The 10,810-nt window shown below is 41.8% G+C and overlaps 1 protein-coding gene across 1 annotated transcript; it reads left to right on the top strand.

Annotated features, from left to right (window-relative positions):
* The first annotated feature begins 5,137 nt into the window (after positions 1–5,137).
* On the top strand, positions 5,138–6,582 carry LOC135570597 (putative nuclease HARBI1). Its single transcript, XM_065016548.1, has 4 exons — positions 5,138–5,351; positions 5,421–5,536; positions 5,633–5,744; positions 5,839–6,582. Exons 3-4 carry the CDS (start codon positions 5,633–5,635, stop codon positions 6,207–6,209), a joined length of 483 nt encoding a protein of 160 aa, XP_064872620.1. The 5' UTR covers positions 5,138–5,351; positions 5,421–5,536; the 3' UTR covers positions 6,210–6,582.
* The last annotated feature ends 4,228 nt before the right edge of the window (positions 6,583–10,810 follow it).

Raw genomic sequence — 10,810 nt, 5'->3', positions numbered from 1 at the left:
TGTTAATGTGTTGATGTCTCTGTATCCTCTGGTCTGTTGATGTTCATGTGGTGTTGTCTCTGTATCCTCTGGCCTGTTGATGTTAATGTTTTGTTGTCTCTGTATCCTCTGGCCTGTTGATGTTAAAGTGTTGTTGGCTCTGTATCCTCTGGCCTGTTGATTTAATGTGTTGATGTTCACTGAATCCTCTGGCCTGTTGAAGTTATTGTGTTGTTGTCGCTGTATCCTCTGGCCTGTTGATGTTAATGTGTTGTTGTCTCTGTATACTCTGGCCTGTTGATGTTAATGTGTTGTTGTCTCTGTACCCTCTGGCCTGTTGATGTCAATGTGTTGTTGTCTCTGTATCCTCTGGCCTGTTGATGTTAATGTTTTGTTGTCTCTGTATCCTCTGGCCTGTTGATGTTAAAGTGTTGTTGGCTCTGTATCCTCTGGCCTGTTGATTTAATGTGTTGATGTTCACTGAATCCTCTGGCCTGTTGATGTTATTGTGTTGTTGTCTCTGTATCCTCTGGCCTGTTGATGTTAATGTGTTGTTGTCTCTGTATCCTCTGGCCTGTTAATGTTAATGTGTTGTTGTCTCTGTATCCTCTGGCCTGTTAATGTTAATTTTTTGTTGTCTCTGAATCCTCTGGTCTGTTGATGTTAATGTGTTGTTGTCTCTGTATCCTCTGGCCTGTTGATGTTAATGTGTTGTTGTCTCTGTGTCCTCTGGCCTGTTGATGTTAATGTGTTGTTGTTAATGTGGTGTTGTCTCTGTTTCCTCTGGCCTGTTTATGTTAATGTGTTGATGTCTCTGTATCCTCTGGTCTGTTGATGTTAATGTGTTGTTGTCTCTGTATCCTCTGGCCTGTTGATGTTAATGTGTTTATGTCTCTGTATCCTCTGGCCTGTTGATGTTAATGTGTTGTTGTTTCTGTGTCCTCTTGCCTGTTGATGTTAATGTGTTGTTGTCTCTGTATCCTCTGGCCTGTTGATGTTAATATGTTGTTGTCTCTGTATCCTCTGGCCTGTTGATGTTAATGTGTTTATGACTCTGTATCCTCTGGCCTGTTTATGTTAATGTTTTGTTGTCTCTGTATCCTCTGGTCTGTTGATGTTAATGTGTTGTTGTCTCTGTATCAGCTGGCCTGTTGATGTTAAAGTGTTGTTGTTGTCTCTGTATCCTCTGGCCTGTTGATGTTAATGTGTTGTTGTCTCTGTATCCTCTGGCCTGTTGATGTTAATGTGTTGTTGTCTCAGTATCCTCTGGCCTGTTGATGTTAATGTGTTTATGACTCTGTATCCTCTGGCCTGTTTATGTTAATGTTTTGTTGTCTCTGTATCCTCTGGCCTGTTGATGTTAATGTGTTGTTGTCTCTGTATCCGCTGGCCTGTTGATGTTAAAGTGTTGTTGTCTCTGTATCCTCTGGCCTGTTGATGTTAATGTGTTGTTGTTAATGTGGTGTTGTCTCTGTTTCCTCTGGCCTGTTGATGTTAATGTGTTGATGTTGCTGTAACCTCTAGCCTGTCGATGTTAATGTGTTGTTGTCTCTGTATCCTCTGGCCTGTTGATTTAATGTGTTGTTGTCTCTGTATCATCTGGCCTGTTGATGTTAATGTGTTGATATCACTGTATCCTCTGGCCTGCTGATGTTAATGTGTTGTTGTCTCTGTATCCTCTGGAACGTTCATGTTAATGTGTGGTTGTCTCTGTAGCCTCTGGCCTGTTGATGTTAATATGTTGTTGTCTCAGTATCCTCTGACCTGTTGATGTTAATGTGTTGATGTCTCTGTATCCTCTGGCCTGTTGATTTTAATGTGTTTTTTTTAATGTGGTGTTGGCTCTGTATACTCTGGCCTGTTGATGTTAATGTGTTGTTGTTTCTGTATCCTCTGGCCTGTTGATGTTAATGTGTTGTTGTCTCTGTATCAGCTGGCCTGTTGATGTTAAAGTGTTGTTGTCTCTGTATCCTCTGGCCTGTTGATGTTAATGTGTTGTTGTCTCTGTATCCTCTGGCCTGTTGATGTTAATGTGTTGTTGTCTCAGTATCCTCTGGCCTGTTGATGTTAATGTGTTTATGACTCTGTATCCTCTGGCCTGTTTATGTTAATGTTTTGTTGTCTCTGTATCCTCTGGCCTGTTGATGTTAATGTGTTGTTGTCTCTGTATCCGCTGGCCTGTTGATGTTAAAGTGTTGTTGTCTCTGTATCCTCTGGCCTGTTGATGTTAATGTGTTGTTGTTAATGTGGTGTTGTCTCTGTTTCCTCTGGCCTGTTGATGTTAATGTGTTGATGTTGCTGTAACCTCTAGCCTGTCGATGTTAATCTGTTGTTGTCTCTGTATCCTCTGGCCTGTTGATTTAATGTGTTGTTGTCTCTGTATCATCTGGCCTGTTGATGTTAATGTGTTGATATCACTGTATCCTCTGGCCTGCTGATGTTAATGTGTTGTTGTCTCTGTATCCTCTGGAACGTTCATGTTAATGTGTGGTTGTCTCTGTATCCTCTGGCCTGTTGATGTTAATATGTTGTTGTCTCAGTATCCTCTGACCTGTTGATGTTAATGTGTTGATGTCTCTGTATCCTCTGGCCTGTTGATTTTAATGTGTTTTTTTTTAATGTGGTGTTGGCTCTGTATACTCTGGCCTGTTGATGTTAATGTGTTGTTGTTAATGTGGTGTTGTCTCTGTTTCCTCTGGCCTGTTGATGTTAATGTGTTGATGTCTCTGTATCCTCTGGTCTGTTGATGTTCATGTGGTGTTGTCTCTGTATCATCTGGCCTGTTGATGTTAAAGTGTTGTTGTCTCTGTATCCTCTGGCCTGTTGATTTAATGTGTTGATGTTCACTGAATCCTCTGGCCTGTTGATGTTATTGTGTTGTTGTCTCTGTATCCTCTGGGGCCTGTTGCACAAAAGTAGAATTAAGACATCCGGGATAAATGACTCAGCTGAGCTCAATGAAGCCAAAACATGTGCGTCCAGGCTTAATTGGTTGCACAAAGACCAAGCCAGGATGAGCAGACACGGATTCATTAAGCCAGGTGAAACCAATCCTGGATAGGTGCGCGCTCACGGCTCACTCAAATAGACCCCGCCACAGATCACAGATTAACAGATTTACCATGGCAACTAGAGCCGCGTACTTTTCCCCGTCGGAAGCACAAATCCTCATGGAGGCATACGAGGAGGTAAAAGATATAATTAAGAAGAAAGGCAACACCGCCACAGTGATAAAGCAAAGAGAAAAAGCGTGGCAAAGTATTGCAGACCGCCTGAATGCGTAAGTAGTGCACAATTACACACTCACCGCTCCGCTGAAACATCACAATTACAATTCAAATATTTAATTCACATCTCCAAAAATGCAGTTGTACTGTAATTATGAAACGGTTAAATTTTTTTATTGAAATGCACTGCAGATATGAGTGAAATTGTGTAAAGTAACTCCATCACACTGTATAAAGCTATGATAAATTTTTTGATATTTTTACTGAAAACAAGACAAAAATACCAAGTAATTTTTTGCAGTGTGACTCCATTAAATGTGTGTGTGTGTGTGTGTGTGTGTGTGTAGATTAAACATGAACGGGCCAAAACGGACATGGCAGCAGGTCAAAATCAAATACAAGAACATTCTGCAGAATGGTATGGTCCCTGACTAATATTTAACAAAGCACAAGCATATATTGTACCCAGAAGGTGCCTGCTCACACATTGTCTGTACTGTTTTAGCAGTGAAAAAGAATACCCACAGACAAGGCACGGGTGGTGGGTCACCAAAGGCTGACCTTACCCCAGCAGAGGACATGGCCTTGGAGCTAAATAAAGGCAGGCCCGTCTTAGAGGGGATCCCTGGGGGGAAAGAGACGAGCATAGGTTCCTCCCAAGATGCCACCCGCTTCATTCAAGGTATGTCCTTCCATCTCTACATGGGATACAACCACATTCATATTGAATCAATTTGGACTGTCTGACTTTGGTTTACCTATTGCCTTGCAGTGCCTGGCAGCACTGTGTTCCTGTTAGAGCCACCAGCACAAGCACCAGACGATGCTGATCCAGTGAGTACTCCATCAAAGGCATACTGTAGGCCTGGCATGTCTTGTCTACTAGCTTCAATATGAATCCGATTAAATGTGATAGGGTGAAGGCCCCAGTGCAGCAGCAACAGCACATGATGGAGATGATGATGAGGAGGAGACCATCTCTCTGGATTCCAGAAGGCATGAGGTATCATGTTAAGACTGTGAAAGTACTATTTACTCTACAATGGTGAGGAGTCCTCATCAAAATCAAAAAATCTAATTTCTTTTACAGGACCCAGATGCTATACAGTGGGAAAACCAGCCTGGCAACATAGTGCGTATTAATAAAAGGACACCACATCCTGCCAAATTCCAGCTGCGCTAATTGTATTGTGTTCACAGAGCTCACAAGCTATCAGAAAGTTGTATGGCAACCACCTCCGGCGCCAAATAGAACTGGCAGACATAGACATTCAGTACAAGAAGAAAAAGATGGAAAATCTTGCACTGGAGTCCGAAATAAAAAAGAGGACAATTAGGAAACTGGACCTTGAAATAAAAAAACTTGAGAGGGAGGTGAGATATGCCTTCAATGTACACTGTATGCTAACTGTAACACAAATGTATTAATCATTATTTTTCTTTCCTCCCCCAGCTCCAAGAAGATGACACAGCTCAAAATAAAAATTAGGTATATTCTCGTAAAGTCAAGTGAGCCATGACATATGAGCTCTTATTGTGAGCACACAGGACGGTGGCATCTTTCTAAGGTTTTTTTTATTTTCCCAGCAATCAGTACAACCAAGTCATCGTTATAAGGCATCGCCCTCTTTTGCCCACCCCCCCCCAGCACCAGGTGTGGCCACTAGCCTATATGAAGGCCCAAAATTGTGTGTTCCTTTCTGCTCTGACAATGGCATGCCCATTCGTGCGAGATGTGGTGGATGAAGAAGCACTTGTGCTGAGGAGAGCCTTCAGGCGAGAAAGGGTCTTCAGGGACCGGTTGGACACACTGGCCTTACCTGATGACCATCTATATGAAAGATACAGGTTTTCTGCAGATGGCATCAGGTATCTATGCAGACTACTGGGTCCCAGGATTAAGCACCGCACTGCACGGAGCCATGCACTGAGTGTGGAGCAAATGGTTTGTGTGGCCTTGCGCTTTTTTTGCTAGTGGAGCCTTCCTGTACTCAGTGGGGGATGCAGAACAGCTGAACAAGGCCACAATTTGCCGCACAATAAGGAGTGTGTGTCTGGCTATCAAAGCATTAGCAGATGTCTTCATCTCCTTCCCTGGCCACAGAAGACTCTGTGACATCAAAGAGGAGTTCTATAGGATTGCAGGTAAGAGGATCTACAAATTACAGGACAACTGTTAACACATAGTAGGATACTCATTACTTTGTGTGACAGGTTTCCCCAATGTCATTGGTGCAGTGGACTGCACACACATAAGGATAAAAGCCCCCTCAGGTGCCCATGAGGCCGATTTTGTGAATAGGAAATCCTTTCACAGCATTAATGTTCAGGTGAACATAACTTTTTGATATTGTCCATTGACGAACACTCTGCATTGCCAGTGATGTGCATTGATTGGTGTAATATTCCTCATCTTATGATTTCAGATGGTCTGCAATGCTGACTGTGTGATCAGCAATGTTGTGGCAAAATGGCCTGGCTCAGTCCATGACTCCAGAATCTTTCGGGCCTCTGAAATCTATCAGTGCCTATCACAAGGTAAGCCACACAACCCCTATTTATAACCATCATGGCTGTGTCAAGAATATCACTGTGTTTATGAGGTAGTAATGATGAGATTTTGTGTTGACAGGTGAATTCTCTGGTGTGTTGCTGGGAGACAGGGGGTATGGCTGCCAGCCTTTTCTCCTGACACCTTTCACAGACCCCCAGGAAGCACAGCAGGCCTACAACCATGCCCATGCCAGGACCAGGGCCAGAGTTGAAATGACCTTTGGCCTCCTGAAGGCACGCTTTCACTGCCTTCACAAATTAAGGGTCAGCCCTGTTAGGGCATGTGATATTACTGTGGCTTGTGCTGTCCTCCACAATGTGGCCTGCCTGAGGAAGGAGAGGGCCCCCAGAGTGCCACCAGCCATGGACTGGGACAATCCGGCAATCTTCCCTGATGACGACAGTGGTCGGCTGCTGAGGGACCAATATGTGTTGAATTATTTTAGTTAGTATGTGTGCTTTCAATTTTGGTTAAATATGTCCTGCGGTGGCAGAGGAATTTGGTTTTTTTTGGGTTCGTTTTTGACGAATTTGGCCTCTTATGATGTTTGTGCGGTATACTGTGTGTAATACAAGGCTGCAGGGAGGCTACTGCATCCATTCATTTGTCTGTTCAGTTGATGTGTATGGATTTGTCCTGCATTTATTTTAGTGTGCAGACATGCAGGGTGTGTTATATACAGACCTTTGAATGTGTATGTATCATTTTGTATAATATGCTTGGATTCTGTGCTTTCCATCTTGTAGAGTCACTGTGACTTCAGTTTCGAAAGGAGCTGATGGTTTACCTGCTTTGTTTTGTCCTTATTCAATAAAGGAACATAATGTTACACATTGTGTTTTTATATTCATATGGAATGTGTATTTGTTTATATGACAGAGTACTAGGGCCACACTGAAGAAAAAGGATAAAGTCATAAATTTATGAGGCTGGTTCTTTCTGCAGAAAAGCTACATATTGTTTTTACAGTTTTGATACTTATGACAATGTGATACTTAATATTCTGGCACATCAGCATGTCTTTGTTTATGAAACCATACTGAAGTACAATTTCACGAAATGCCCCACATCTGTCATTTTAACAACTGTCCTCCTTTAAAACAACTGGTTACAATATTATGACTTGTGTTTTTTTCCCCTCTGTGGCCCTAATATTCTATCATTTTATATATAGCCTTATAGTCTATGGGAAACTGTAAATTATCTAATGATAGCAACATCATCTAAAAATCATTTTTTATCCAAAATCATTGAAATTAATGATCACAAACGTTTAAATAATAACAGTGGGTCTAGTTATATGTGATAACAATGTATAGTGAGCAGTGAAATAACTATTGGTTTCCATTTGTGGTGACTGCTGACTGACATTAGGGATGAGATTAAATAGATCCTGGAATTTAGCCTGGTCTGGAGCAGGCTAGCTCCACAGAATAAATCTCCATGGTAATTTATACCATAACATATCCTCCTGCCCCCTATCCATCTTTAGTGCAACCGGATTACGGATCAATTGAGCCAGGATCACCAAGATATCCTGGCTTAATCCCTTATCCTAGTTTTGTGCAACACGCCCCTGGCCTGTTGATATTAATGTGTTGTTGTCTCTGTATCCTCTGGCCTGTTGATGTTAATATGTTGTTGTCTCTGTATCCTCTGGCCTGTTGATGTTAATGTGTTTATGATTCTGTATCCTCTGGCCTGTTTATGTTAATGTTTTGTTGTCTCTGTATCTTCTGGCCTGTTGATGTTAATGTGTTGTTGTCTCTGTATCCGCTGGCCTGTTGATGTTAAAGTGTTGTTGTCTCTGTATCCTCTGGCCTGTTGATGTTAATGTGTTGTTGTCTCTGTATCCTCTGGCCTGTTGATGTTAATGTGTTGTTGTCTCAGTATCCTCTGGCCTGTTGATGTTAATGTGTTTATGATTCTGTATCCTCTGGCCTGTTTATGTTAATGTTTTGTTGTCTCTGTATCCTCTGGCCTGTTGATGTTAATGTGTTGTTGTCTCAGTATCCTCTGGCCTGTTGATGTTAATGTGTTTATGACTCTGTATCCTCTGGCCTGTTTATGTTAATGTTTTGTTGTCTCTGTATCCTCTGGCCTGTTGATGTTAATGTGTTTATGTCTCTGTATCCTCTGGCCTGTTGATGTTAATGTGTTGTTGTCTCTGTATCCTCTGGCCTGTTGATGTTAATGTGTTGTTGTCTCTGTATCCTCTGGCCTGCTGATGTTAATGTGTTGTTGTCTCTGTATCCTCTGGCCTGTTTATGTTAATGTGTTGTTTTTAATGTGGTGTTGTCTCTGTATACACTGGCCTGTTGATGTTAATGTGTTGTTGTTAATGTGGTGTTGTCTCTATTTCCTCTGGCCTGTTGATTTAATGTGTTGTTGTCTCTGTATCCTCTGGCCTGTTGATGTTAATATGTTGTTGTCTCAGTATCCTCTGGCCTGTTGATGTTAATGTGTTGATATCTCTGTATCCTCTGGCCTGCTGATGTTAATGTGTTGTTGTCTCTGTATCCTCTGGCCTGTTGATGTTAAAGTGTTGTTGGCTCTGTATCCTCTGGCCTGTTGATTTAATGTGTTGTTGTCTCTGTATCATCTGGCCTGTTGATGTTAATGTGTTGTTGTCTCTGTATCTTCTGGCCTGTTGATGTTAATGTGTCTTAGTTAATTTGGTGTTGTCTCTGTATCCTCTGGCCTGTTGATGTTAATATGTTGTTGTCTCAGTATCCTCTGGCCTGTTGATGTTAATGTGTTGTTGTCTCAGTATCCTCTGGCATGTTGATGTTAATGTGTTGATGTCTCTGTATCCTCTGGCCTGTTGATTTTAATGTGTTTTTTTTAATGTGGTGTTGTCTCTGTATACTCTGGCCTGTTGATGTTAATGTGTTGTTGTTAATGTGGTGTTGTCTCTGTTTCCTCTGGCCTGTTGATGTTAATGTGTTGTTGTCTCTGTATCCTCTGGCCTGTTGATGTTCATTTTTTGTTGTCTCTGAATCCTCTGGTCTGTTGATGTTAACGTGTTGTTGTCTCTGTATCCTCTGGCCTGTTGATGTTCATGTGTTGTCGTCTCTGTACCCTCTGTCCTGTTGATGTTAATGTGTTGTTGTCTCTGTACCCTCTGGCCTGTTGATGTTAATGTGTTGTTGTCTCTGTATCCTATGAAACGTTGATGTTAATGTGTTGATGTTCACTGAATCCTCTGGCCTGTTGATGTTATTGTGTTGTCTCTGTATCCTCTGGCCTGTTGATATTAATGTGTTGTTGTCTCTGTATCCTCTGGCCTGTTGATGTTAATGTGTTGTTGTCTCTATTCTCTGGCCTGTTGATGTTAATGTGTTGTTGTTAATGTGGTGTTGTCTCTGTTTCCTCTGGCCTGTTGATGTTAATGTGTTGATGTTGCTGTAATCTCTGGCCTGTTGATGTTAATGTGTTGTTGGCTCTGTATCCTCTGGCCTGTTGATGTTAAAGTGGTGTTGTCTCTGTATCCTCTGGCCTGTTGATGTTAATGTGTCTTTGTTAATTTGTTGTTGTCTCTGTATCCTCTGGCCTGTTGATGTTAATATGTTGTTGTCTCAGTATCCTCTGGCCTGTTGATGTTAATGTGTTGATATCTCAGTATCCTCTGGCCTGCTGATGTTAATGTGTTGTTGTCTCTGTATCCTCTGGAACGTTGATGTTAATGTGTGGTTGTCTCTGTATCCTCTGGCCTGTTGATGTTAATATGTTGTTGTCTCAGTATCCTCTGGCCTGTTGATGTTAATGTGTTGTTGTCTCAGTATCCTCTGGCCTGTTGATGTTAATGTGTTGATATCTCAGTATCCTCTGGCCTGCTGATGTTTAATGTGTTGTTGTCTTTGTATCCTCTGGAAAGTTGATGTTAATGTGTGGTTGTCTCTGTATCCTCTGGCCTGTTGATGTTAATGTGTTGTTGTCTCTGTATCATCTGGCCTGTTGATGTTAATGTGTCTTTGTTAATTTGGTGTTGGCTCTGTATCCTCTGGCCTGTTGATGTTAATATGTTGTTGTCTCAGTATCCTCTGGCCTGTTGATGTTAATGTGTTGTTGTCTCAGTATCCTCTGGCCTATTGATGTTAATGTGTTGTTGTCTCAGTATCCTCTGGCCAGCTGATGTTAATGTGGTTATGTCTCTGTATCCTCTGGCCTGTTGATTTTAATGTGTTTTTTTTTTATGTGGTGTTGTCTCTGTATACTCTGGCCTGTATATTTAATGTGTCTTTGTTAATGTGGTGTTGTCTCTGTATCCTCTGGCCTGTTGATGTTAATGTTTTGTTGTCTCTGTATCATCTGGCCTGTTGATGTTAATATGTTGTTGTCTCTGTATCCTCTGGCCTGTTGATGTTAATGTGTTGATGTCTCTGTATCCTCTGGCCTGCTGATGTTAATGTGGTGTTGTCTCTGTTTCCTCTGTCCTGTTGATGTTAATGTGTTGATGTCTCTGTATCCTCTGGTCTGTTGATGTTCATGGGTTGTTGTCTCTGTATCCTCTGGCCTGTTGATGTTAACGTGTTGTTGTCTCTGTATCCTCTGGCCTGTTGATTTAATGTGTTGTCTCTGTATCCTCTGGCCTGTTGATGTTAATGTGTCTTTGTTAATGTGGTGTTATCTCTGTATCCTCTGGCCTGTTGATGTTAATATGTTGTTGTCTCAGTATCCTCTGGCCTGTTGATAACTCTGTATCCTCTGGCCTGCTGATGTTAATGTGTTGTTGTCTCTGTATCCTATGGAACGTTGATGTTAATGTGTTGATGTTCTCTGAATCCTCTGGCCTGTTGATGTTAATGTGTTGCTGTGTCTGTATCCTCTGGCCTGTTGATGTTAATGTGTTGTTGTCTCTGTATCCTCTGGCCTGTTGATGTTAATGTTTTGTTGTCTCTGTATTCTCTGGCCTGTTGATGTTAATGTGTTGTTGTCTCTGTGTCCTCTGGCCTGTTGATGTTAATGTGTTTATGTCTCTGTATCCTCTGGCCTGTTGATGTTAATGTGTTGTTGTGTCTGTATCCTCTGGCCTGTTGATGTTAATGTG

Source organism: Oncorhynchus nerka, unplaced genomic scaffold, assembly GCF_034236695.1.
Source record: "Oncorhynchus nerka isolate Pitt River unplaced genomic scaffold, Oner_Uvic_2.0 unplaced_scaffold_13___fragment_10___debris, whole genome shotgun sequence".
In the NCBI taxonomy this organism is placed as follows: Eukaryota; Metazoa; Chordata; class Actinopteri; order Salmoniformes; family Salmonidae; genus Oncorhynchus; species Oncorhynchus nerka.
The sequence above is the reverse complement of the archived record's forward strand: the minus strand, read 5'-3'. Positions and strand labels throughout refer to the sequence as shown.

Coding starts and splice junctions, on each gene's coding strand:
- LOC135570597 (XM_065016548.1), top strand. CDS start 5,633: ATGGTCTGCAATGCTGACTGTGTGATCAGCAATGTTGTGGCAAAATGG. Junction 5,745..5,838: donor CTATCAGTGCCTATCACAAG/GTAAGCCACACA, acceptor TTGTGTTGACAG/GTGAATTCTCTGGTGTGTTG.